The sequence below is a fragment of the Polyergus mexicanus genome, unplaced genomic scaffold, assembly GCF_030449975.1.
Source record: "Polyergus mexicanus isolate NDT 795.1 unplaced genomic scaffold, iyPolMexi1.0 SCAF_19, whole genome shotgun sequence".
Lineage (NCBI taxonomy): Eukaryota > Metazoa > Arthropoda > Insecta > Hymenoptera > Formicidae > Polyergus > Polyergus mexicanus.
In genome coordinates this window covers 2455070-2480078 of record NW_027223339.1, presented here as the reverse complement: position 1 = coordinate 2480078, position 25009 = coordinate 2455070, and the positions used below count along the sequence as shown (strand labels likewise).

The 25009-nt window shown below is 38.6% G+C and overlaps 1 protein-coding gene and 1 long non-coding RNA gene across 2 annotated transcripts in view; one reads left to right on the top strand and one right to left on the bottom strand.

The window, feature by feature from the left end:
• Positions 1-11899, bottom strand: part of LOC138941438 (uncharacterized) — a 116012-nt gene extending 104113 nt beyond the window's left edge. The window contains exons 1-2 of the long non-coding RNA XR_011448168.1: positions 11154-11899; positions 8566-8665 (exon numbers count right to left, since the gene is read on the bottom strand). This is a non-coding gene — a long non-coding RNA (uncharacterized lncRNA). The remainder of the gene's footprint in view (positions 1-8565; positions 8666-11153) is intronic.
• Positions 11500-25009, top strand: part of LOC138941437 (protein-L-histidine N-pros-methyltransferase) — a 40031-nt gene continuing 26521 nt past the window's right edge. The window contains exon 1 of the mRNA XM_070311106.1: positions 11500-11905. Coding sequence (XP_070167207.1) covers positions 11696-11905 — 210 coding nt within the window. The 5' untranslated portion in view covers positions 11500-11695. The remainder of the gene's footprint in view (positions 11906-25009) is intronic.

Sequence of the window (25009 nt, the reverse complement as noted above, 5' to 3'; positions counted from 1 at the left end):
CCTTTAATATCTTCCTTAAATCGTCATTTTAAAGAAAATACTTTTTGAAATTATACAAGAAGCAATTTTTAAGCAAATTAGATTTAATATCAAGACTTTTGCAATTACCAACAAAATAATTCAGGCGCATATGGATAAAATATTCAGCTAGAATATCAGTTTTGAAGAAAATTTATGAAGAAGACAACTTAAAAATTGAAAAAAAGGAATATTCTGTTCTACAGAAATATATATATATATATATATATATATATATATATATATATATATATATATGCATATTTATACATAAGCATACATCGAAGTATAGTTACATATGGTCTCTTACTCTATAAGTCTATTGAAATGAAAACTAGTTTCAATATTAATAAAGTAATCAAATTGCAAATGATAACAGCATTTATAAATCCACTATTGTACAATATTCAAATTAGCTACCAATGCAATTACAGCTCGCGCTTAAGTTTCTTGAACTTTATATCTTCACAGCGTGTCCATAAGACGCTTTCAATCGCAGAGAAGATTTCCCAAATAAAAATTTTGCCGTGCAGAATGCAGATAACAGTAAAAACACTCGCCATCAGGCAACCACCATGAAAAAAGAAATCGCATCACAAAGATTAAGTACCAATCAGAACGAATTCTCTTTAGCTTCCTCTAGAAGACTGGAAGCGCATGTAGTGAAGCTACTCCAAGCGCGTCAGAGAGCAAACCGTGTCAAGTATACTTCGTAATGAAGGTGCGGTGACCAAAAGAATGAGAAGAGAAGAGAAAAGAGAAGTAAGAGACGAAGAAGAAGAAGAAGAAAAGAAGAAGTATCGAACGGCGGATTGAGGCGACGCGACGCAACGCGACGCGACGCGTAGTACGGTGTAGGAAAGGAAGGGAAGAAAAGGGGGAGGGAGAAAAGGAGATGGACATTAGTGTAATGACGTCCAGAGAGTGAGGCGTAATGACACCAGGGTCATCGGGCGATACTGCAGCGGATCATTCGCCGAGGTCGTGATGACGAGGTCGTTCCCTCCACTCAAGAGCCACCTCCACCATCATCTCACCTCCTTCTCTCTCGCTCGTTTCTTCTCCCACCGTCTCTCCCGCCCCCATCGTCCCCTTTCTCCCTCCTATCACCCTTGGTCCTCTTCTCCTTGATCTGCTCTCTCTCTCTCTCTCTCTCACTCTCTCTCTTTCCTTCTCCCACCCTCTCCCCCTCCGATTCCTCTTTTCCTCCTCGTATTCGCAAATGCGATCCCGCGGAATGAGCCGGCTCGGGCCGAGTTGCCCGCCAATAATAATTCTTACCGGATTCAATTTGAATAATGCCGCGTGCGGTTTTCATCGGCATGCCCGAGCACGCCTTATTATCTCACGTACCAACTCGCCTACTCGATATCCATCGATGGTATACCCCCCCCCCCCCTCACCTTGCCGGCTACCATTATATTTTTCCCTTCCTTTCTTCATTCCCGTCCCCCATGACCAAAGATCTCCGCTTCGGTTTTCTCTTCGCGCTTCTCTCGCATTGATCTTCGACTAGTTCACGCCGAGTCTGTCGTTACAATTTGCTGAATTTATCCTATTGCTTTTATTTGAGTTTTAACGTTATTGGAGCTTTCGCTCCTTCGTCGTTACAATTCGTGGTAAGCCGTTTTGCGTTGTACGTCAACAAAAGATTCAAATAATTAGACAGCTTTCTTGCAATTATATGCTCAGAAATATTAAATTTCAAATAGCTAAGCATAAAAAGAATTGGAAGACAATCCGCGTAAAAAAAAAATGATAAAAATCAACGAAAATATGCACTAATAATAATTTTATCGTTTTACATGTATTAAATAATATATTTTTATTTGTAGAGATTACGAGATAAAATCTAACTACTAATCATGTATAACAATTTAATGAAATTTGATGTGGGAATATCTAATATAATAAGACGGCATGAAATGGAAACAGATGATTTTTAAAAACATAGTACTAATCAATATATGATTAATAAAGATAAGAAAATTAGAAGCTCTATATCCTCTCGTGGTGTTTAACATAATTTTACATCCTTTTAAATGAATCATCGTTCTTCTCGCGTCCTTCTAGCGATTAGCACACGTATTTCCAGTCTCGTATTTTCTCATTCACGTTATATTTAGTAAGATATGCGCTTTGTCATGGTCCGCACGGCGCAGAGGACTTGTTCGTCTCCTTCAGGCTCGGCATAAGGGGCGCGAAATGCAAGCCAGCTGACGACAGATCTGCGAGAAAAAGTCGATTCGTCGATTGAACGCGTTAAGAACGCTGCATAACTCATTACTCGCTTTCTTGCTCGACTTTGGTTTCCGTTAAGTCGCGGTGAACGAAGTGAAAATATCAAGTATAACAACAAACGTCTATGTACTCGCGAAAGCAACCATTGTTTATGAATTTCTTTTCGATTCTCGCTATAGGTTCCCTTTCAAATTATAATAATTACTAATTAATTAAAATTATTAATTATTCCTTTTATATATGTTTTCATGTTTCAAATATACTAATCTCCACTTAATTATATAAAATTTTCTTAAGACTTTTGTAGACATTGACAAAAATATTGTCTTCAATTTTAATATACAGCCAGCAATCGAAAGAAAAGATATCAATTTCATCAATTCATTATGCATGTATATGTGTAATATTCTCAGTTATTTATTTATTTCATTATTTGTAGCTATATATTTTCATTATAATATAAATTGTCTTGTTGTATTTTAATCTTTTTTTTTATAAACACGCAATATAATTTTTAAAAAATGTTTTAATTTCGACGTGTGTGTGTGTGTGTGTGTGTATGTGACTACAAACCTACAAGATAAATAATTCGAATAAATTACACATAATATCTCTATATGGTATAAATGGTAATAATATTTTTTTCAATTCTGTGTATTTTTAAACACATTGCTCGCAAAGCATAATGGAATTTTCTTTCATTTTATAGGATGCCTAATGGCATACTCGTAACACGCTCTCAAACATTAAAAGAGTAAAACCTTTTCGTCACAGCAACAACGACTTCGCGCTAGCGACTTCGGTAAAATGTCAACCTCGATCTTCCCCCGTTCGTCGGTATAATGTCCTTTCAACCCCTTTTAAAACCCCTAAGAAGTAACAGTTACTGCGTAAGAGGCGGCTTTCTTCTGTAGCCTCATCGGCCTCAATACTTTCGTGAGAAAGAGGACCGTACGTGACAAGCATGCGAAGAGAAAAAAAACTCTTCGTTTTCAGATATATTTTATCTTTTACCATAATCGAACGTAGGACGTTCATAGAATAGTATCTATGATAATCACGGTTATATTTAGTTAAAAACGGCGTCAATATTATTCAATTGACAATAGTTTAATAACAATAGAAACTTTAATATATTTTTTTTAATCCTGAGCTAAAAAAAAAGGTCGATTGCTTAAATTTAATTAGCCCAAAATATTTTTTTAATGCTTCAAATTAAATACATACATCCAATCTCGCGCGTTTTTTTACGTCTCATATTAATTTTATTAACGGTTTTGGGAACGTACAGAGAGAGATCGATCGATTTGATATTTGTAACAATCTAACGGATCTAATCTACGCGAATAGTAGAAGAGAGATAGACTGATAACATGGTGTTAGAGTAAATAACAATATCTATGAATCACACTAACAAAAATGATAAACAAATTAGAGATAATGTCAATTTGACATTGTATCAGACGCTTTCGTTTGAAACGAAAATTTCCTACACGCCATTCGCTCGCTTATTGATTACCTGTCGCAGGAATCAAACGAGGGATCGACCAGACTGCGTTTTGAGAGAAAGATCATTGTGGCACCATAGGTCCCATAGGGACGCTTTTTATTGAACCCATTATAAAGGTTTCCGAAAAGTTTCCAGTGCCACATCTCTTACTTCGACCACAAGGCACGTTATACATCGAGTTTTATTTCGATGTAATCATAATAATAAGAGGCTTAAGGTTAGCATTATATAAAATACCATGTGTACAGATTAAATTAAAATATAAAAATTATTAATAGAGCATCTCTACATACGAGTAACATTGGACATAATAAAAATTCAATATTAACGCGACATATATATATATATATATATATATATATATATATATATATATATATATATATATATATATATATGCAAATATTTTAATTGAGTTTTTAATTAAACAAAAAATACACCGATGCAAGATTAGAATTTTCATATCTCAGTCTTTCCTTTTTGAAGATAATAGAGAATTGTAAATTAAATTTTTTTCTTTTTATACAGCGAGAACACTGTAAAATGTACAATTAAATCATAGGATTTTACATAAACACGGTCTTATTTTTTAAAACGTGCCGTATATTACGATTGCGCCTAACATCTCGAGTGGCATTTGTGGCAGGAGCTAAAAGCTTGAGTGCGACTGTCTCGCAATCGCGACGCGTGAGTTGTAAAAAAATGCAATCCGCACACGTCCTTGTTCTCCTCGAGGCAGCATCTCCGCCTCCCCCCACCCCCGTTCCGCCCGGTCGTTTGCGATTCAATGCGACACAAAAGTCGACCCTGAAAGAGAGACAGAGTCGCCGAAACGAAAAGGACAAAACGACCTCGGCACGTAGAGCGCGGCTCTCCTCTCTTACCCAGGAGAGAGTCGCGACGCGGTAAATCGAGAAGCCGCCGCCTGTGGAAGTTAGTCCCGGGCGCGGACGAGCGGAGAGGACTCATGATTCAGTTAGGAGTTTGAGGTTTGAGGTCTGGCCGTCATTATGTCGCCTGCCGCCGTAGCCTCGCCATTCGACGAAGACGAGACGAGAGACGTGGGGTGGTGGCGATGGTGCTGCAGTAGCAGCAGCAGCAGAAGGAGGAAGAGGCGGTGATGGCGGTGGTGGAAAGAGTCTCTCCAGGACGAGGGGAAGACGATGGTGGTGGCGGTGGCGGAGGACCAGGGAGGCAGATGGAGAAGGTGAAGAAGGAGGAGGGGGAGGTAGAGAAGGGCAAAAGCGAGGAAGGAGAAGGACAAAAACGAGGCATTAGCGCTACCCGCGCTACCGTATGTTCCACAGTCCGTCCGACCGCCCGCTGATGCCCATTTCTACTTTCCAAATTAGCATTATTATGCGCGCGCGCGCGCGGACGCAAAAATGCAATCAACGTGTAGTATATCCGTCCGTTCGCTTACGAGGGGTACGCGTACGCGCGCCCCATACGTATGTATATATAATCCAAAAAGGAAGGTACCGACCTCCCCGGACGATCCGCGTCGGCGCGGCGCACCCGGTGTTAACGACCCTGATTTCTGCGCTTCGCCGAAGACGTACGAGTTGTTGCGCCATCGCCTTATGCGCGCGTCGCCGACTCCTCGCCGTTCTTTTCTGCATACTACCGTATACGCCGCGAATAATATACGTATGTATGTACGATATATACACGGAAAATTCGTAATGAGTATTGAGACTGTCGTCCGCGAGAGATCTCGCGGGATCATTCGGCGGTCGGCCGCTGGAGGCAAAGAGCACCCGGCTTCTTATTTATTCTATCCCGTCGCGTTTTATGTCCGAATAGATCTACACTCGTATTAGCTCGAATAAGATGCGGCACGTGACATATTCTATTTCTATGCGCGGCTCTTCATATATTATATTTAATATATTAATTACGCGCGAAGGAAAATAAATTTTATGCTTCTTCTCTTTTTAATTTATTGAATACGGTATGCGGAAGCTATCGTCCATTCAATTCCCTCCAAGTAACGACGGCGTTAATGACTGTATAAGTTTAATGCGCCATGGCGCCGTTCGATGACTAGCCTTAACTCCGTATGGCCAGTTATTATGGTAATTTATTCACCGCGTATTCAAGTTTTTACGCATACGTAGAATGTGTCCGCGGAAAGGATAAACGGAATATTCATTTAAATACATATACTGCCCTTTCACACCTCTAACATCGTCATTCATTCGTCCAATATTCCGGTAACGAAAATTCGTCGGCTTCGAAGCCATTAATGGAATTCCTAAAATATATCAGCAATCCTAATCATTAGCTATAATGATGATGGAACGAATGCGTGTCCCTTATTTTCCAAAACTAATAAACATAAGTTGAATCGTTAATGCTAATGGTTGACGCAACGAAACGAGCGACGATATATTAACATTAAGAAATCCACATACGAGTTACAATATTACTCGTATATTCCATCGCGTGGACAAGCGATCCGATCTATAACTACCTGTGGCGGACTCGTTAACGTCCTCGTGACTTAACACCGTCGCGCGCCCCCGCGGCGTAATTAACGCGCGTTCTTCGAGGAGCGAGAGATTCGGTTCGTAGCGGGCAGGCGTGTAATACAAAGTCGAACATAGAGCGTGCGCCCGACTTTAGACACGAGTGCACACGACCGCGTACATTCATGTACATACGTACATTCGGGTCGTCGTCGTCGTCGCCGCATCGCGGCACGCGCGCTCGTGCGCGCCTACATCCCCGTATACGCGCACGTATGCGCGTGCGTGCGTGTGCGACGATGGCACAAGCCGAGGGACTCCTCCGACTTTGGGATGCCTCCGGGCATGTATAGGCTACCCGTATTACGCATCCCGCCGCACACACGGGGCATACGTCACTCCGCGCGCGCGTCAACTCCACACGCGCGTCTCCGCCGCAGAGTCGTTTAGGCGTCTCTCGCGCACCAGCCTCTCGGCTCTCTCCGTCGCGTGCACGCGCATCTTGGTAATTATTATTACGAGGGATATAAGAAGAACGAGCCACACGGCGCGGCATGGCGAGAGAAACAGCGGGGATCGCGGTGCGTGGATCTCTTTTCGGTGCCTTTTCCCCTGTAATCAGCCACGGACTCGGACTCGGTGAGATGCAACTCGCGAAGGAGGAGAAACAAAAAGGCTGTGCGCTTCTCGGAGAAAAACACTTACCGATCCGAGCTGATTGCGCGAATGTGTTTAATTGATTCTGAGAGATAATATTGCAATATGAGAAAATACGAAATAAAAATATAGCACGAATCGAGAAGAATTATGTTTGCGACGATTTAAAAATCGTAGATGTATAAATTAATCGATCAAAAATTTCGTAAAGCAAGAACAAGATAATATTCAAGCAGTAGGGTAAATATTTGTAAAGTTTTTTCATATGTGGATTATTTTACTTTAGATATAGAACGATGTGTAATATTTTCGGTAAACGAATTAGCATAATTCGTCTAATGCAATGATTTTATATTTGTGTATATAAATTATTTTATTACACTAACATTTTAGCATTTTTAAATTACTACGTAAAATTTTATATTATATAATTTCTATCTAATTACAACTTATTAAGATTAAATTTAATTGCATAAATTGCAATTTTTTAAAGACAACGTAGCATTATATTTTTATTCTTATTTTATAAATTCAAGATATATATTTTTTTCTATTTTTTTTTTTTTTTTTTGTCGAGGCACGTGGCAAATTGTGTTCTATAATAATAATCAAGATGATAATAATAATGGCTTTCAATCTAGCCCCAGTTGTATTATAATAGTCGAGAAATATCGAAATGATAAATAAAAATCTGATAAATTCATTAAAAATTATGAGAGAAAGATTATAAGAGAGAGAGAAAACGAGATTCATTAATCTGCGTATGTCTCGAGATAAACGCGTGACATATATAAGTATACTCTCCCCAACAATTCTATAAGTGTTATCGTGGATTAACGCGGACGGACATCAAAGCCCACCTTACGAGTACAAGTTACATCGTAGCGTCTCCATTTAGAGATTCTCTTTCGATAGGCACTCCTGAGAGAAACGTCTTCGATTGGAATATAAGTCGCTCTGCTACGCATTAAGCGTCAAATTATCGTCGTCGCTTTACTATCGTTGTATCCCCGCGTAATTAAATTACTTCTCGAAACATGTGCCTGAGAATTCAAACCGTTCTCCCACTTTTGTATTATCGCGCCGACATCGATTTGTATACGCGCTTATACACGCACAGGAGACGCGAGTTTCAACTGCATAATTATAGGCACGATTACTCATCAAGCGTATATACACGCGCGCTCTTTTCTAATAACAGCTTGCATCTTCGTATAGGGATTAATTAGCGTTTTCCACACGCGTACCGTTAATTATGCCCGCGCTTGAAAAAGAAAGAGAAATGTTCTCATTATCTTAAACACCGGCTTTCGGTGCAAAATCTAGATTTGCCCGAATAAATGGAACAAAACGCGCCTGTCCGTATATCGGCACCCATTTCCTCTTCGTCTTCCCCCTCCCCCCCCCCACGCCTCTCTCCTCCCTTGACGCTCCTTTCCCGCTATTTTTCTGTTCGCCGGCGCTTGTAGAACGATAAATTTTCAACGCTGAAGAAAGACTTTAGATGCCTGAGGGGCACATTTCGCGCTGCTTTGTCCTTTCGACTCATCTTTGCCTCCCTCATCTTATTCTTTTCCCTGACTTGCCCACCCCTTCTTCCGTCTCGTCCATCCTCGCTCATTCTCTCTTTCTCATTCCCTTTCTCACTTGTCTCTTTTCTCAGCTTACCCGTCGTCCTCCTTCGCTCGTTCCTCCTCTCCATGTCTCTCCCGCTCTCATCCTCCCTCTCTCATCCTCCCTCTCGCTTCTGCACTTCTCCGCTTCTTCCCTGCAAATTTACAATGCCCTCGGTTGTAATAAGCGGTTGCGCGCTTCGTTCACGATTATGAGCTCACTTCAGGTACCGTGGGGACTTATCGAGTTAAGGCCCTTCCGAAGCGCCGGACGTAGGTAGGAATGTCTGAAAATGGGACTCTGCGGGAGAGTGGTGTACTTTGACTTGCTAATGCGATTTATATTTTACGCGTACGAGGAATCTCGTACCTACGTCGGCCAGCAACACAGCATTCGCATTCAATAAAATTCGCTATCTATTCCAAAGTTAATTTAGCGCTTTCGATTAATCTTATAAGAATAACGAGTAGCGCGCCGATTATTTAGCATATTTACAAAGAATCATCATTTGTCAATGCCTTAAAGATTAATAATTCACTTAGCTAACTATTTTTAACAACCAGTTGTCAAAAATTTGATATCATTCGTATAATAATTTACAAATGAATTATTAATTATTATATATTATGACTTATGAATTATATATATTATATATTATAATTTATTTATTGTATTATTTATAATTTTTTCTTGTAAAAAATGAAACTGAAATAAATAATATTTAAATAATATATTATATATTATATATTATATATTATATGTATCGTAATTCTAAAAGAGATATTCTAGGTAAAGTATTTTTATTTTTATATACTTATACAATTATATTTTATTGCTCCTGAAATAGAGATTGAAGAAACCGATTTTTTGCTACTAGTTTTATTATAAACAGACATAAAAAATTATAAAGGATTGAGTGTGTGTGTGTGTGTGTGTGCATGTACATAGCATTGACATGACTGTCAAAGAAACAAATTGATAATTTATGATTGTTATCGAAAATATTCGAATTCTCGATTTTTTCATGGGGATCGATGCGATTGCACGCGATGCTTTCTGCAAGGCCACGTGCGCCACACGTTGTTTAGACGTTAAATGTCGAGCGTAGCCCAAACAAGTCCTCGACAAGGTCAGGTACGATGAAATTTAATCTAAATTTAAAAACGTTCTCACATATCACGTTTAAGTATAATATAGACGCGTTATAATTATACTCTTGTCTATGTTTCCGAAGACATTATTTATCAAAATTAATTTAACGTACTAAAAATATGTACAATACTATATGTACATGTATGGTTTTATCTTTTTATCTATTATTCGTTCCTTCATAATTTAGTAGTTATTATAACGGGGACAAAATAAAATACGCAAACACGAAAACACACAGGAAACTGTACGATCAATTTATATTAAATTAATCTAATCACGGATGCACGGTGATAAAATCGTTATAAAACATATTTTGCTTCGCGCAAAATATAAAAGACCTTTTCAGCGTATCATTGTCAAATTTAAGAGAGAGTCATTATGCACGGCATATCTCATGCCACATTCTCTCTTTCCCACCTCCCCCCCTTTCTCTCTCTCTCTCTCTCTCTCTCTCTCTCTCTCTCTCTCTCTCTATCTATCTATCTCTTTCTCTTCAATACGTATCACAAGAAGAACTGGGGAATATTCGGAAGCGGGCGGTAGGGTGTCAGCGACGGTGAAAAATTCGTCAATTAAAAAAATCTCATTTCTCCTCGTAACGAGGGGTGGCGCGCAATTAATGTCAGACGCGAAAATGATTTATGGCGTGTGGGAGAGGGAGAGGATGTGGCCCGTGGGCGGCCCGACCGAGCTTATCATAAATTAATGAATTATCAGCGCGCGCGCGCGTGCGAACGAGCGGAGCGACGAGAGCACGCGAGAAAGACAGAGAGAGAGAGAGAGAGAGAGAGAGAGAGAGAGAGAGAATCGCGCGCGATGCGTCAATATGGCGTCTAAAATATTCATCGGACCTATTGCGCCGAGTACTTTCCCCGTCCCATATTTATCCCGCCTAAAACTTTCATGCCCAACTCGGCAACTTCCTTGAGGGGGGGGAGGAACGTTGGCCGATAAAAAAAATGCGAGAAATATGTAAATTAGCCTTGTGATGGTTACGGAGTACGGTATACGTTTTGTTAATTTCGATCGTGGCGTTGATTGTTTTATATACTTCTCGATCGATTTTATGTAATACAACAAGAGAGAAACTATTTAAATATGAGGAATAGATATGATGCACAGAGAGAATATTCATACGTACTGGACTAAAGAAGATTTTAAACGCCATATTAACGCATCGCATGCGTTCACAATGCTCGACTTATACGATATTTTTCCGGAATGATATATACGAATATCTACCATATATATTATGTTCGACAAAACGCAAAGATCAACTGAAAGCGCCATAACCTCAGAGAGCAAATTTCGATGTTTCGAATAAATATATATATATACTTTACAAACAGCAATCGTCATATTTCTTTATTGTTTGAGTGAATAGAAAGCTACTTTTTATTCGTAACAATAAGTGTGCACTCATATATTCGTTTAACTATCGATAGTTAATTTATAAAAATACGGATGAGAGAGAGAGAGAGAGAACATACTTAATTTCGATTCTTCGTTCCTTACATCGCGATCATCTTCTGCCGATTGTTCTCGATGTTAATACTCATTGCCTCGTTGTATCGACGTACACGCACACGTACTGGCACACGTACTGACAACAATCAACAAAATCCATACGTAAATTCGTCGAGAAACGCGCAAAAAAACTACGTCAACATCGCCTACGATTACGATGCGCCAACGTACCGCATTTCGAACTGATGACGTCACACGACCTACAGCGCGTCGCGCGGTCGGTCGGTCGGTCGGTCGGTCAGTTGCCGGCAAACTTCGGACAAGATTCTAGTTTCGAGCGCGCACTGCGCCACCGTCGCAATATGGCCACGTGTTGAGAGAAGGTGCGGTGTTTACGTGATGACGAGGCGCCCGATTCGCGTTTTTGCGCCTCGTTGACGTCGCGATTGGGATCGTCGATCCGATGATTCACGTCGCGAGATATCGCCGCTTAATCGTCATGTGCCCGTAGCAGTGATCTGTCGGCGTTCTCGGAGACGTGTGTGCGCGTTAAATCGCGGTAAGCATGGCGGCGGGCGCGGATGAGCCCCAGATCGTCAGGTGCGCCTACGGCTGTCAGGATGCCACCTGCTGCGTCATCACCGGCAATGTCGACGGACGTGATGACGATGGGAGTCGCTCCATACGGACTTATCGGCCACACGGCAACCTCGCCAGGGTGCTCTATGACAAACGGAAGGCGGACGAGTGGCTGGCGGCGTACGACAAGCGTAGGGTGAGTGAGACAGATCATTTTTGTATCGCTGTTAATTTTAACGAGATACTGACAATGAGACAGAGAGCGAGCGAGATGCAAGAGAGGTTCTCTTTTTTTTTTTCTATTAAAAGGAGCGTACGCGAGATGCGCGTAAAGCACACTGCCACGTAAGCATAGGTATTATTGTTATCTCTACAAGAATAATGTATATTTTTTGTCTCTCTCTCGCGCTCCGCTCTGTCTGCTACGGGGTTACACGCGGCCTGCGGCAATGTTTACCTCTTACCGCTTTCCGTGTCGCCGCTTGGGGTCACGTCAATGGTCTCAAGACCGTAAACGTCACGAAACGCGCCACGATATACCGTAGTTTTTTAATTCGACGTAAATATGTATATTAAATTTGTATTTATTCGATTAAATTGTTATGTCAATGTGACATTTAATTGAAGATAAAATATACGCGTACAAAATTATTTAAGTTATATTTATAAAATAGAAACAAATGAGATTATATATATATATATATATATATATATATATATATATATATATATATATATATATGAAAACAAAAATGTTGTATGGTTGTAAATAGAAATATTGCGCGCGTAAACTAATCTATTAAATATATTTTAGAAACTTATCTTTCGAATTTATTGCATGATGGATAAAAAGATCGATCTTATTATCGATATAATTAAACTATAAAAAAATTAAGTTACAATGTTTACATTGTTTTGTATTTCATTTTTGTATAAAAAATATACTAAGTAAAGTACTATTTATTTAAGTTAATTGCGCATACTGCTTTTTTTTTTAATTCTTTTTTAATCATCGCAAAATTTAACGCGCCACTATACCGATACTCTCCGTCTTATACTCGCATGCCTTATATTAATTCATTGTCGATTGATGCAGCCATAAATTAATTAGATTTCCAAGAAACCTCCCACCGTCAATTTTACGACGGACATATCTCTCGGGCGCTAACAAACATTTTTTTCCAAGAAATGAGGTTTTTTTCTGAAATCTTCGCGAGTCCGGATTCTCTCTCTCTCTCTCTCTCTCTCTCTCTCTCTCTCTCTCTCTCTCTCTCTTCGCGCGCGCGGGCCAACAGGGGTAATTGGGCGGCCGGGGGGAAGGAAACCGGCGTTGCATGGGGGCAGGGGCGCGGACGAGGAGGGTGGAGAGGGGGGGGGAAGAAGGGGCAGTAATAATTAGTACAATTACCGCACAAGGCCAACCACTGACTATCCCCACTCGGATAATCGCCGAGACGTAGAGCTGCTCAAGAGGCAAGACCGCACTCGGTAATTACGGGATAATTACGTCCTCGATATTCCTGAAACATCCTCGGGACTCGAGCTTCGGGCACCGTCCACGACATATCGGACACATCCCCCTTTCCCCGTTTTCCTATCCTATTTATAATTACGGCGAAGAAGTTTACGCGAATTTAACTCGCGGCGATCACGATCGTGCACTTTACGATTGAAGTGAAAAATACTTAGTCGCGAGCTTCGTCGATCTGGAATGGTAGATGTAACCGGAAACACGAGAAACTAGATCACTAACTTGTCAAATATTATTGAAAAAAGACGTAAAAACCAGATATTTTAGAAGAAATTATTAGATATAAAATTATAATCATGTTCTTTTATATTAGATACGAAATATATGAGAAAAAATAGTTTGATTTTTATTTTGACGAATATAATGAGCTTTATTCTTATATCTTTTTACTTGTTATCTTTTATTTGTTATTTACAATATATTTTAATAATTGCAAAAACATATTAGACATATTATTCACTCATTACCAAAACTAAATCCATCCTTATTATTCCAATTTTTATTATTTATTGGATATTAAATGACAAACAATTTATCTATTGAATTGGAAAAGCGAACTTATTTGTTTTTCATTCAAATATATACGTTTGCAATGGATTTTTGATTTATTTTTCGCAATCTCTGGAGATGTTTAATTGATCGAATTGCTCTAACACTTTACTTATTAAATACGAGACTGATATCATATAATATGGTCATTATCATCATAAATAAAATCATTGAACGTAATATTGAATATGTTTTAGAATTTTAAAGGAAAATTCAAATATTTTATGGTCAAATAATATTAAAAAAATATATATTTATTTTTAAAATAGTTTTTAATAGAAATATATTGTATATACATGTAAATTTTGTATTTAATACTTTATTTATAAATTTAATACACGTATAATGGCATTATAATCGCGGAATTAATATAAACAAAAATATAGAAAAAAATGTAAAAAATATAGAATTTACTTTAACAGTGATATGATAGTGATTATATATTATTTTATATATTTATTTATGCGTCATATATACTATAAATAATAAATTATTATACAAAAATATAATTTTTCTTGTTAATGCTACATAAACATCATTGAAAGATTATCTGTTAATATATTTTCGTTATCGATGTATTTGCAATATGTGTGTGTGTGTGTGTGTGTGTGTGTGTGTGTGTGTGTATTATCGCTTCGACAATACTTTCTTATCTCAAATTAGTAAGACTTAATTAAAGCTGATGATCTCATCTCCTCTGAAGTCTTTGAAGCATTTACATTTTCACGCGTTTGTTTCCTACTTTTGGTTAATCAAAATTTGCTTTATTTATTATACCGAATTGTATATAATTGCTTCGAAATATTTATAATATCTCGAAAGAAATTTTTTCCTGTAAGTTTTTCTATATATTGTACATACACAGATTCACTATACATTTCTAGACAAATTCTGAATCATTTCAGGCTTTCTTCGAATTCTCTCAAACTTTCCTGAAAATTTCCAGAAAATATAAAGCATAAAAAAATACATGTCCCAATGCTCATTTGTGCGTTAATTACATCACATTACAGTAGACGATAAATAATTCTCGTCAATTATGTATCATGAATAATTTCTATTAAATATTTGACTCACATTTTCCTCATAGTAAATTTTTCCACATTACGCGCGATGATAATTTTCAAGATTTTCATTCGCTGAAAGTAATTCTTTAGATATTCCCCATTCATTTCGAGTTATTTACAAAAATTTTGAGAACCCTCTCTGTGTCTCTATTCTCTCATAAGTTTCACTTTCCGTATAAAATTTTCCAAAAAAAAAAAAACTCGCTCTCTTGCGACTCTCGGAACTTACGCATGAACTTAAGAGTCGAAATCACATGTTCGGATCAAGCTCATCTTCATCGTTCGAAAATCAATCCGGACAATCCGGTCGCGTCTCGCCCGCGGTAAGGGAGAAAAAAAAAAGAAACAGCGGCTTTTATCCCCGTATTCGCGAGCGCACCGTCGTTCTCCCCATCTCCCTCCTTCCATCCGCGAGACGCGAAGCGAATCGATCACGACTCCGACGACTGCGGCGCGTACTTGGGCCAGGTGCTCGCTCACGGGAGAAGGCAAGAATCCCATTCGGTCGCGTGAAACGAGAAATTTGAATTTCGTGCGGAGCCAAGGGGTAGCGGCGGGAGGGAAACTGGGGGATGAGATGCCCCGCGAGGTTTTTCCTTTTCCCCTCCTTACAAAATCGACGCGAGACATCACTTCGTGTCCCCCGCTGCCATCGTCATCCTCGTCGTTCGGGGGAGGGGGTGGGGGGTGGGGAAAGGACGTCGCGCTCTAATATCTCCCTCAGCAAAGTCTAAAAACTTTACTCTCTCGGCTGTGTTGATGCGGCAACTCCGCTCGGGTGTTTTAAGCTTTTAAAAAGAGCGACATGGGCTCACACAAGGACGCTGGCGCGTCTCGGGAACGAAGGGAGGAGAGGGAGGAAGGGAAAACGCGGGGCGCTGCTTTGAAATATTAAGTGACTGATGGATAAGGCTCCTGAGGGGAGGAAAGAGGCATCCGGGAGAAAGACGCGCGCAAGACGAGTATATCTCGTCCTTGCTCCAATATTTCCCCCGTGTTGTCCTACCCCTCTGTTCTGCATTCGACCCCTTATTCCGCCCTCTCTCTTCTCTCCCGTGCTTCTCCATACGAATGTGCGTTACTTAGGAATTTTAAGTATGTTGTACACGATCGCTACGATCAATGTCGTTTGCCGAATCATCGACGCACGGATGCGTGAGATCGCGAAGTGCAATTATAGCGGTACTCGCGACGATAATGTTCGGTAAACCGTAACAGGAGGGAGAAGAAGTAGAAATAATCGATTATCACGATGAGAAAATAATAAACCGATCAATATTTATCGTAATATTACAGTTAATTTAATATTACGATTTTATATAAATTATTTTATTAATATTGTTATTTTACTATTTACATGCATACAACTTCACGTATATATGATATTAAAAATTATTAGTTTTTTTAGTTCATCTTATTTATTTATTTTTTTATTTCTATATTTTATTATTAATATATCATATTCTAATCTGTTCAATATTTTGACAGACATTAATCAATCTTTTCGATATCATAATTTTTTATCAATCAATCAATCAATCAATCAATCAATCAGTCACAAAGTCGGATCACTAATATCGATAAATCCGAAACAGTTATCGATCGATCAAAATCCGTATAACGTATCGAGCGAATTAGTTTAAATTATATATAATGAATAAAAAATTTGTCGAAGGGAGAAATAATTTTTTATAAGTAAAATAATAATTTACAATTTATATTAAAAATTTAATATTGTTAATTGTTAATTAATTAATAATTTTGTTATACGTAAGTACATATTATTTTATAAAAGGATTAAGCAAGGGAGATAAATTATTGCTGATACAGCCGCATCGATGCTCCAACACGCGTTGTAGATGAGAAATCTAGCTACACACGGAAGTACCCGGATAGAAACAATCCGTTACGATATGATTACAATTTGCGTAACATCTTACGGAGTCGAACGAGACACCCATGTTGCCGTCATACGTGACGTTATCTCGGCGAGTTTCCGTGACGAGCTTGCTGTAAATACCGATGTTAAAGCGAGCCTATCGACGCACGATCGCAACCGCACGCACTATGCTACTAACCATCCCCGCTCTTCGTCCCTACGATATCCATTACGCAGTTTATTCGTGGAAGCGTAAAAAGAGGCTGCTAGATGTGCTATCGCCGCGTGACGGAGACGCACCGGATTGTTTTGGCGAACCGAGCAGATGATGCGTCTCGCGCGCGCGTTTACAACCACCTTCTCTCTCTCGCGATGCGCTTCCTCCCGCGTGGCCAGCATCGCGAAGGCGGACCTCGATGCGGAAGATCCGCGATAAATCCGGATAGCCGGCGGATCTCAGCTTATCGCGCCGTATAATCGCACGTGGCTCACGCGCGCGAACCGATTACGTCAGAGAACTGACTTTTCTGCGAACATAAGCTCTTACCTTTGCAAAGATGAATATAATTAAAAATCCTCTCGTAATCAAGATCTTATACAGAAAGGCGCGTTCTTAAGTTAATTTTTCCTTTGAATTTGTTAATATCTAATCTTCCGTTAGTCGCAATATCTTTCGCTCAAAGTATTAGGGTGGATAAGAAAACTGAAGTGATTAAATAATATGGCTTAAAATAAATTAAGTGACAAAAATAATATTTCTTTTTAAACAATTTTTATTTTAATCTGTCTTTACATATATATTAATACATTAATCTTTTAATGTTATAATATACACCAGTTATAACGTGTGTCTATTAGATATTGCAAATAACGAAAGGTTTACTCAAATGCGAAATTTTTTATAATCATTCACGTGATAATCACACATACCTACTTTTATCGTAAATGACGTTAGGGATTTTTAAAAAACTAGAGTTCTACCGACAAATGTGGACGCTATTTTTCGCGTCCTTGCACGTACGAGAGAAATATAGTGTACCGGTTCCCGGGATAAAAATAATATATCCGGGGTAGTAACGCGTACCTGAAAGAGAGAGAGAGAGAGAAAGAGATATGCGCTTTGTGTGTCGCCGAAAGTTCACGCGAAGCTGAAACTTGGATTTTATAAAACGCCAACTTTTTAAAATTGCGAGATGGCCTTTGTGAGAATGGCAGAGATGAGAGAGATCTCGTTAGCCCCGTTTTCTCGGATTTTTTATTCGGTCCTATTTTTTTATGAAGACTGCACTTTTTATTATTATTATTATTATTATTATTATTGTTGCGGCTGCCATATTCTGAAACGGCGCAAAGAAAGGAACGCAAAACGAGTAATTTGCAGCTCTGTTTAACATATTATTCGACAGTAGTGAATAATTTAACACAAGTTCTTATAAACAATATCTGCTGTAAATTGCATCGATAAATTTTTTAATCAATTTTTAAACATTTTTTTGTAGATAAATATTTTTCACCGTAATACATAATTTATCTTTTAATATTTTGGAATTTAGAGTTTTCTATCTAACTTTTTCTTTCAACTTGATCATAATGTTGCAAGATCTGATAATGTATTATATGTAAAATTAAAATTATTATAAATATTCTTAAGTAACATATCGAAATTCATAAATATTTTTGCAGCAATTGACTCTTTTTTCCATTTAAAATCAATTTCGAGACATAAACTAATATTAAATATTTTATTTCTAATTGCACATGGAAACTGGGTATTATTAATGTTGCCTGCTATATATAACATTTAATTTTTGTTATTTAACGGATTTTGAAAGACTTGAAAAATATAATTCACTACTTATCATTCTTTTTCATTTTCTCTCTTATTTATTTATTTATTTACTTAATCTTTCTTCTCCTCGAGTATTTGGATAAGAGTTCGTCACAAGTCACATTGTGTTTGATACATAAATTTTTTGAAGGATGTACATCTTTGCGTTTTTCGTATCTGTCGCAATTTTGTCCCCGTAAAAAATTCTGCGGCTGCCGTTTGATATGAGAAATTGAGACGCGAATCGAAGGGACGCGAATGAGCTCCGCGAAGCGGAAGCGCGAAAAACGAGCCAGCATCGTTGAAATCGGAGAAGCTCCGGATAGCTGCGCGTTATAATTTGCAAATTATTTCGCGCTCGCCGTTATAATACGGATCGGATAACGAAACCGCGAGACGGACATTGCAGATCGTTATCGGCTCGTTCTCGAAATGTTCCTCGGGGGCACGATACGTACCGGGCAGGTCCAGGGATGTACGCGACAAGAGAGCGCCTTCTCTCGTCCATCGTTTCACGCATGATCGACCACGTGCCACGCCGAAAAAACCGATCGCAATCGAACGGATCTTCTCATTGTCCTCTCGCGCGTATTCGTGTGCGCGTGCGTCTGATAGAGATCTTAAACACCGAACTGTCCATTCGTACACGTTACGTGTAGCTGCTCTTCGTTATCTCGAAGCAATATAAAAATTTACGTTCGTAGAATAAATTTATATCCGTAAATTTTTTATTAATATATCGACATTAATTATTAGATTGGCATCTCGTCTCTAAAAAGTATAACAAATTTTTCTAAAATTCAAGAACGTGTTTTATTGAAAATAAAAATATATTAAAATTAAAATTAAATGCCTAAAATAATAGAAAGAGATATATATGTGTATAAAAATAATCTTTCTACTGAGATATAATATAATATAATATAACATAATTTAATCTGAAAAATATAATCTTGAAGAATATTTTTTATACAAGATCCTCTCTGTTATCTCTAGTAACATTTTTGGGGGGGAAAAAAAAATTGAAAATTACAAAAATTTAATTTTGCTACGAGTAAAGGATTAAACGCGAAAAAACATATAATGTTGATTATCTGTCGTGGCCATTTCTTCATCACTACTCTAAAAGTATTTTCCGAAACGCCTTTCCTTTTGGCGTAAACGAAGTGATATTCTAGGTGCGATCGGCTTCGTTAGTTGATCATCGATCTCGATGGAAACTTCTCACGGTTAGTTACACCGCCGTTGCTTTCCCAATCAAGATATTCGTACATCGCACCCTTTGTGTGATTTTTGCGAAAGGGGTACCATCTTGCTTCGCGCTTCCGCCACTTCTTTAGTTTTCCGCCGACTGCTCTTCGTCAGAGCATTTTTCGCAGAATTTTTATCTACGTTCAATAAAATTTTACAATTTGGCTCCTTGACGCGAAAATATTCAGTATTCATAAAACTTTAGTATTTAAAAAATTCTCTTATTTTTTAAACATAAAAAGATGAAATGGTGATATATTAAATAAAAAAAGAGAAAAAATCAGATATAAAGCTATTGGGTTAAAACTATAGACAAACATATTATTGCATTAAATATGCATATTTATATTTGAAAAAATAAAAAATTATAGATTAGCTTTTCCATGAACTTCTTAAACTTCAATATTCTATGAAATAAACATATATCTACATCGATCTTTTTTAAGCAATCATTCCCCTAATGTTTTTCAACCCCGCGTACGATCTTTCGTTCGAGCATAACTTCTAATTTCGATTCCGATTCAATTCCCTTTGTAAGGCGCAAAATCGCGTCACGTGCCTTCGCTGCGACAAGCAGAAAAGCTCTTTCGCTCTGCGTAAAAAAAAAAAAAAATAAAAAAAAAACGAAATCCATCGAAAGACGAAGCTCTCTGCTTCTCTCCCACGGCGCCTATATAACGTCTGTCGACCTGCCGCCACCCTGGCAGCAATAACATAATGGCGCAGGAAGAGAATGCGTTTGACTCGCGATCCAACACGCCTCAGGAATCTGGGGAGCCTCGCGCGGCCAAACATCCCCAGTATGTATCCCGCGCGGAAAGCATAAACCGCTCGACGCGGCGTTGTTTATCGCCCGCAGTTTGCGCCGGGTTTAGAGAAAATCACAAAATACGAAACAAAACAAGTTTTTTTTTTTTTACTTATTTATTTATATTTGATTTATGTTATCATCTATTTAATGCAGATATTGTTCAAAATGTTGCCCTCTTGCATCAATGCAAGCATTACATCTAGCACTGACCACGTTAATCGCAGCTAGACATTGTTCTAGTGACATTTGGTGCGCCGCATCTATGATTCGGTCTCTTAATCGCTCTCTTGAATTGATTGGCACCGTAAAGGATAACGTCAAGTGTTCACATGTGTAAGGAATCTTGAAGCGGAAAGTTTATTCAATGCCGATCAACTCAAAAGACTCAACTGACAGTGAGAGATTGAATTTTTGCGATTTTCTCTAAAATGGAGCAAAAACGAGGAAACCTCTAAAGGACTTCTTGTCTTTCGGTCCCCTATACGCTCTGAAGTTTTGCCATTTAAATTGGGGGGACACCCTGTATATCTGTTTAATTTAAAATACTAATTCAAGATTTAATTATAAAAATGTACGGATAAAAAATTTTACATGTACATATATATTTATCGGTATCTGTACTTTTTTTTTTTTAATCTAAATGAAAAAACGACAAATTTTGAATTTTGGTAAAATTTATATATGCAAAAATTTATAACTGATTTTATAAAATAGTTTATATTACTAAAACAATATAATAGTTAAGATACTAAAGACCGGAGTGCATGATCGAACATGCTATAATTTTCTATAAGTCGTACGCTATACGATAACAATATTATAAGAATGAGGATCCAGCTGATTTGTAACTGTGATACATCATATAAAGGACGCAACAAATAAAAACAATTCGAATACGTCGATTTAGCGAAAGCGTGTCGCGAAACACAGTCTGACCGTTTAAATTATAACTCAACATTGCAGTTTTATATTGTATTTCTACGTTTACGTTTTACAAGTTCTCCCACGCATCCATGTTCCTCGCCCGGTATAAAGCGGCGCGTAATCATCTTGTACGAAGCGCATCTTCAAACGTAACTTCGCATGATGATCAACAAACCTCGCTCATAGATCTGAAATCATAGAGCGAGACTTTCTTCTCGCCGTTGTTACAAGGCGAACGGCATAATCACGTAATAGGAACGTACTACCCTGTTATTTTATATTTGAGACTATATAAAATCCTCGCATCTCCCTATAGCGATGCATTTCTCGATATACAATGTATATACAATTTATGTACCATAAATCATTCATTTTTATCGAAATATTTTACATGAAATAAACAATCATGAATTTTAGAAATCATAATCTTTTATCATCGAAAAGTTGCATTATATTTTGTTTATGTCTCTATCGAATCTTTTGATAGTGAAAAATTAAATATTCACAATATATTATGAATAATAAAAAATTATCGTATTCGTGAAATCCCAAAATAATACTTTTGACTAAATGACATCGTAAAATGGCGTATCTCGCGAGGATTCGAATTCGTCAAATCTCTGCCGGCGTTATTTCACCCGTTCGTTCGCGGTGAACGCGCGACGTTGATTTAGATGGCTGCGATTTCCGAGTCGGCTACTTGTTGTGTCGGTGCCGAGAGGCGCGATTGGTGCGTGCTACACGGAACGCAACACGGAGTCCGATTGTCTTGCGATTCTTCGTCCGCGTTTCTCCGTCCAGCAGATCCTTTTCGTCCTTTCCCTTCCTTCCTTTCCACGAGTCACGGGCTGCGCACAAAGTCCGCGCCACTAATGACACGAAGAGGAATGCTGTCCGGGAGCGCGCGCGCGATCACGTCAGTAGCCATTTGTAATGCCCCCGGGGAAAAAGTCAAATCGAAGTGTGATGACGTGGGGTGAGCGCGTCGGGCTACCTGCAATTAGCGACACACGCTGGTAGCCATAATTAAAATTGCACGCGCGGCTTCCTCTTTGCACCTCGCCGCGCGAGAAAAGCCACAAAGACGCGCTCCCCCTCGCACCTTTACGCATTGCCAGGCTTCTTTGTTTCGATAGTTATCCTTGAGATGATGATGGCGCTTTTTACCCCAAGAGAAGCAAAATAGAAGCGGGAAAAGTCAGCGTTAAGCGCTATAAAGATATTTTGTTGTAATAATTATTTGATTTTTTAATTATTTAAATCAGTCTCTCTCTCTCTCTCAAAGGGTTTAAGTAAAGACATTTAGCGTGCATTATTTGATACATTAATGAATTATTAATTCTATAATGTGTTTTACACTAATAGAAATTAACAGCGTAAAATATTTTATTTGATACGTACAATAACATTATGATACGTGCATATCTGTAACACGTATATTATATTATAATACACATTTCTGTAATACACACAGAAAAATACATACTATATACAAGTAAATATTACTTGTTTCAAATATTTCAAAAGTTCGTGTATCCGCAAATCTATCATAAATTCATCATAAGCGCGAAATTAATTCAAAATGTATTCTGTGAGTCCTGGTAAATTTAATACTTCAATCAAGAATATTAAATTATATAATTGAAAGAAATACATTAAATTTTTTTGATCCAATAAATTTTCTTACATTAAATTAACCACGTCTGACATTTCTTTGATTTTTTTTTTTTTCTCCCAAGTACACGATAATGAGTTTTTTTCAAAATTTGTGACAAGTCTATTTTAAGACTATTATTAAAAAAATATTTTTTGTTAATGATAACTTAAAAGAAGCAAAGTAAATTGAGTAATCATTTTTCTTAGCAATAGAATAATATTTTTTTTATGTATAGAAAAATAAAATTTTTCGAATAAAGACTGCAAAAGTGCAATTACAAGTTAAATTATATTCTTGTTTATGTCAAATTTTGCGATTCACTATAAGATTATTCTGAATCATTTAAAAAAATTCCAAGGATGTAGAACGTAAGGATGTAGGACGTAAGTTAAGCTCGTTTGAAACACTGGATTTTGCGAAAATCCGACCTTCTTATATCGTAAATGACTTGGAGGTGTTATATCGCGATGCTTATATCGATGTCGGGCAAGCTGCTCGGTCCCTCGAACAAGAAATGTGACAATCCGTCGCGCCTCCGCCCGGTGGACGATGACAAAGTCGATTGGTGAGGCCGGCGGAGTTAATGTGTGCCGCCGCGGCGAGACGAGCGGACTCTGTTTTAATTAGAGAATCTAATTGATGGCCGCGGCAGCCGAGCAATCCATAAACGACTTCTTAGGGCCGCGCACCTGGGTGTTAATTACTCTCCTTCTGTGGCGAGGTCCTTCCATCTCCCGGCTTTTTTCCCTCGCTGGCTCCTTCTCCTTTTTCGACCGCTTGACTACCGAAGAACCGCGTGAGAGCAGGACAGGGAGAAAGAGAGAGAGATTTACAATGAGAAGGGAAGGGGAAAAAGAGAAACCATCGGGAGAGAATGAGAAGTAACGATTGCAAGATGAAGGAAGACGGAAGGGTGAAATAAAAAAGAAGAGAGAGAGAGAGAAGCGAGAGAAAATGAGGGAGCGGGAGAGGAGCGGAGCGAGCAACAAGTGTCCCCCGTCGCGAGGCGCAAAAGCATTCCTAATTACGCTTCTGCCCTGCTCGGAGCGAAACGAGACAAAAAGCGCCTTGATTACATTTTCGTATAATTTCATCGGCCGGCTCTCTCGCCATTAATAGCCGGGCGCTTCGCCCCGCGCCGCGCCGCGCCCGCGCAAATTAGATCGATTCCTTAATGCCCCGGAGCCGCGTAATTGGTTCTTATTCTCGGAAGCTGACGGTGAAATCGGATATCTGTCGTGTAGCGTAGAGCCCTGTGGATCGACCGACCGGTCAACGTAATTGCTTTTCGGACTGTTTGGCGTTTCGCGGTTCTCTTCGTGGACGAGAACGCGGGCCGAGCGAGATCGTTATAATGTCGCGATACGCACCTTTGATAATGAAGCGAAAAATATTCAACGGATGCAACGCGAAACGTCTTCCGGTCGTACGGAGACTCAATGAAATATAAGACTTCACGAGTTTTATTTAACGTGTCGAAACTCTGTATCGTCGAAAGAAACGAACGAACGATCGAACGATGGATGCCCTTCCGCCAATGACGTATGTAATTTCTAAAAGCGAGGGAAGGAAATGAGAGAAGGAATCCAGTGGCGCGTAATTCGCGCAAACTCTCGAAATGTCGTGCGGTTTCGAGGGGAATAATTGATTGACGATCGAAGAATATATGATATGTATCGTTAATACCGTAATATGCGATTATAATGAAGCGAGAAATACATTTTCGGCGGCCCACCCGGTGGGACGTTATAATGGAGTGTGCTGGAGCTTCGCGAATTTTATTCCCGCAAATTGATGTACTTT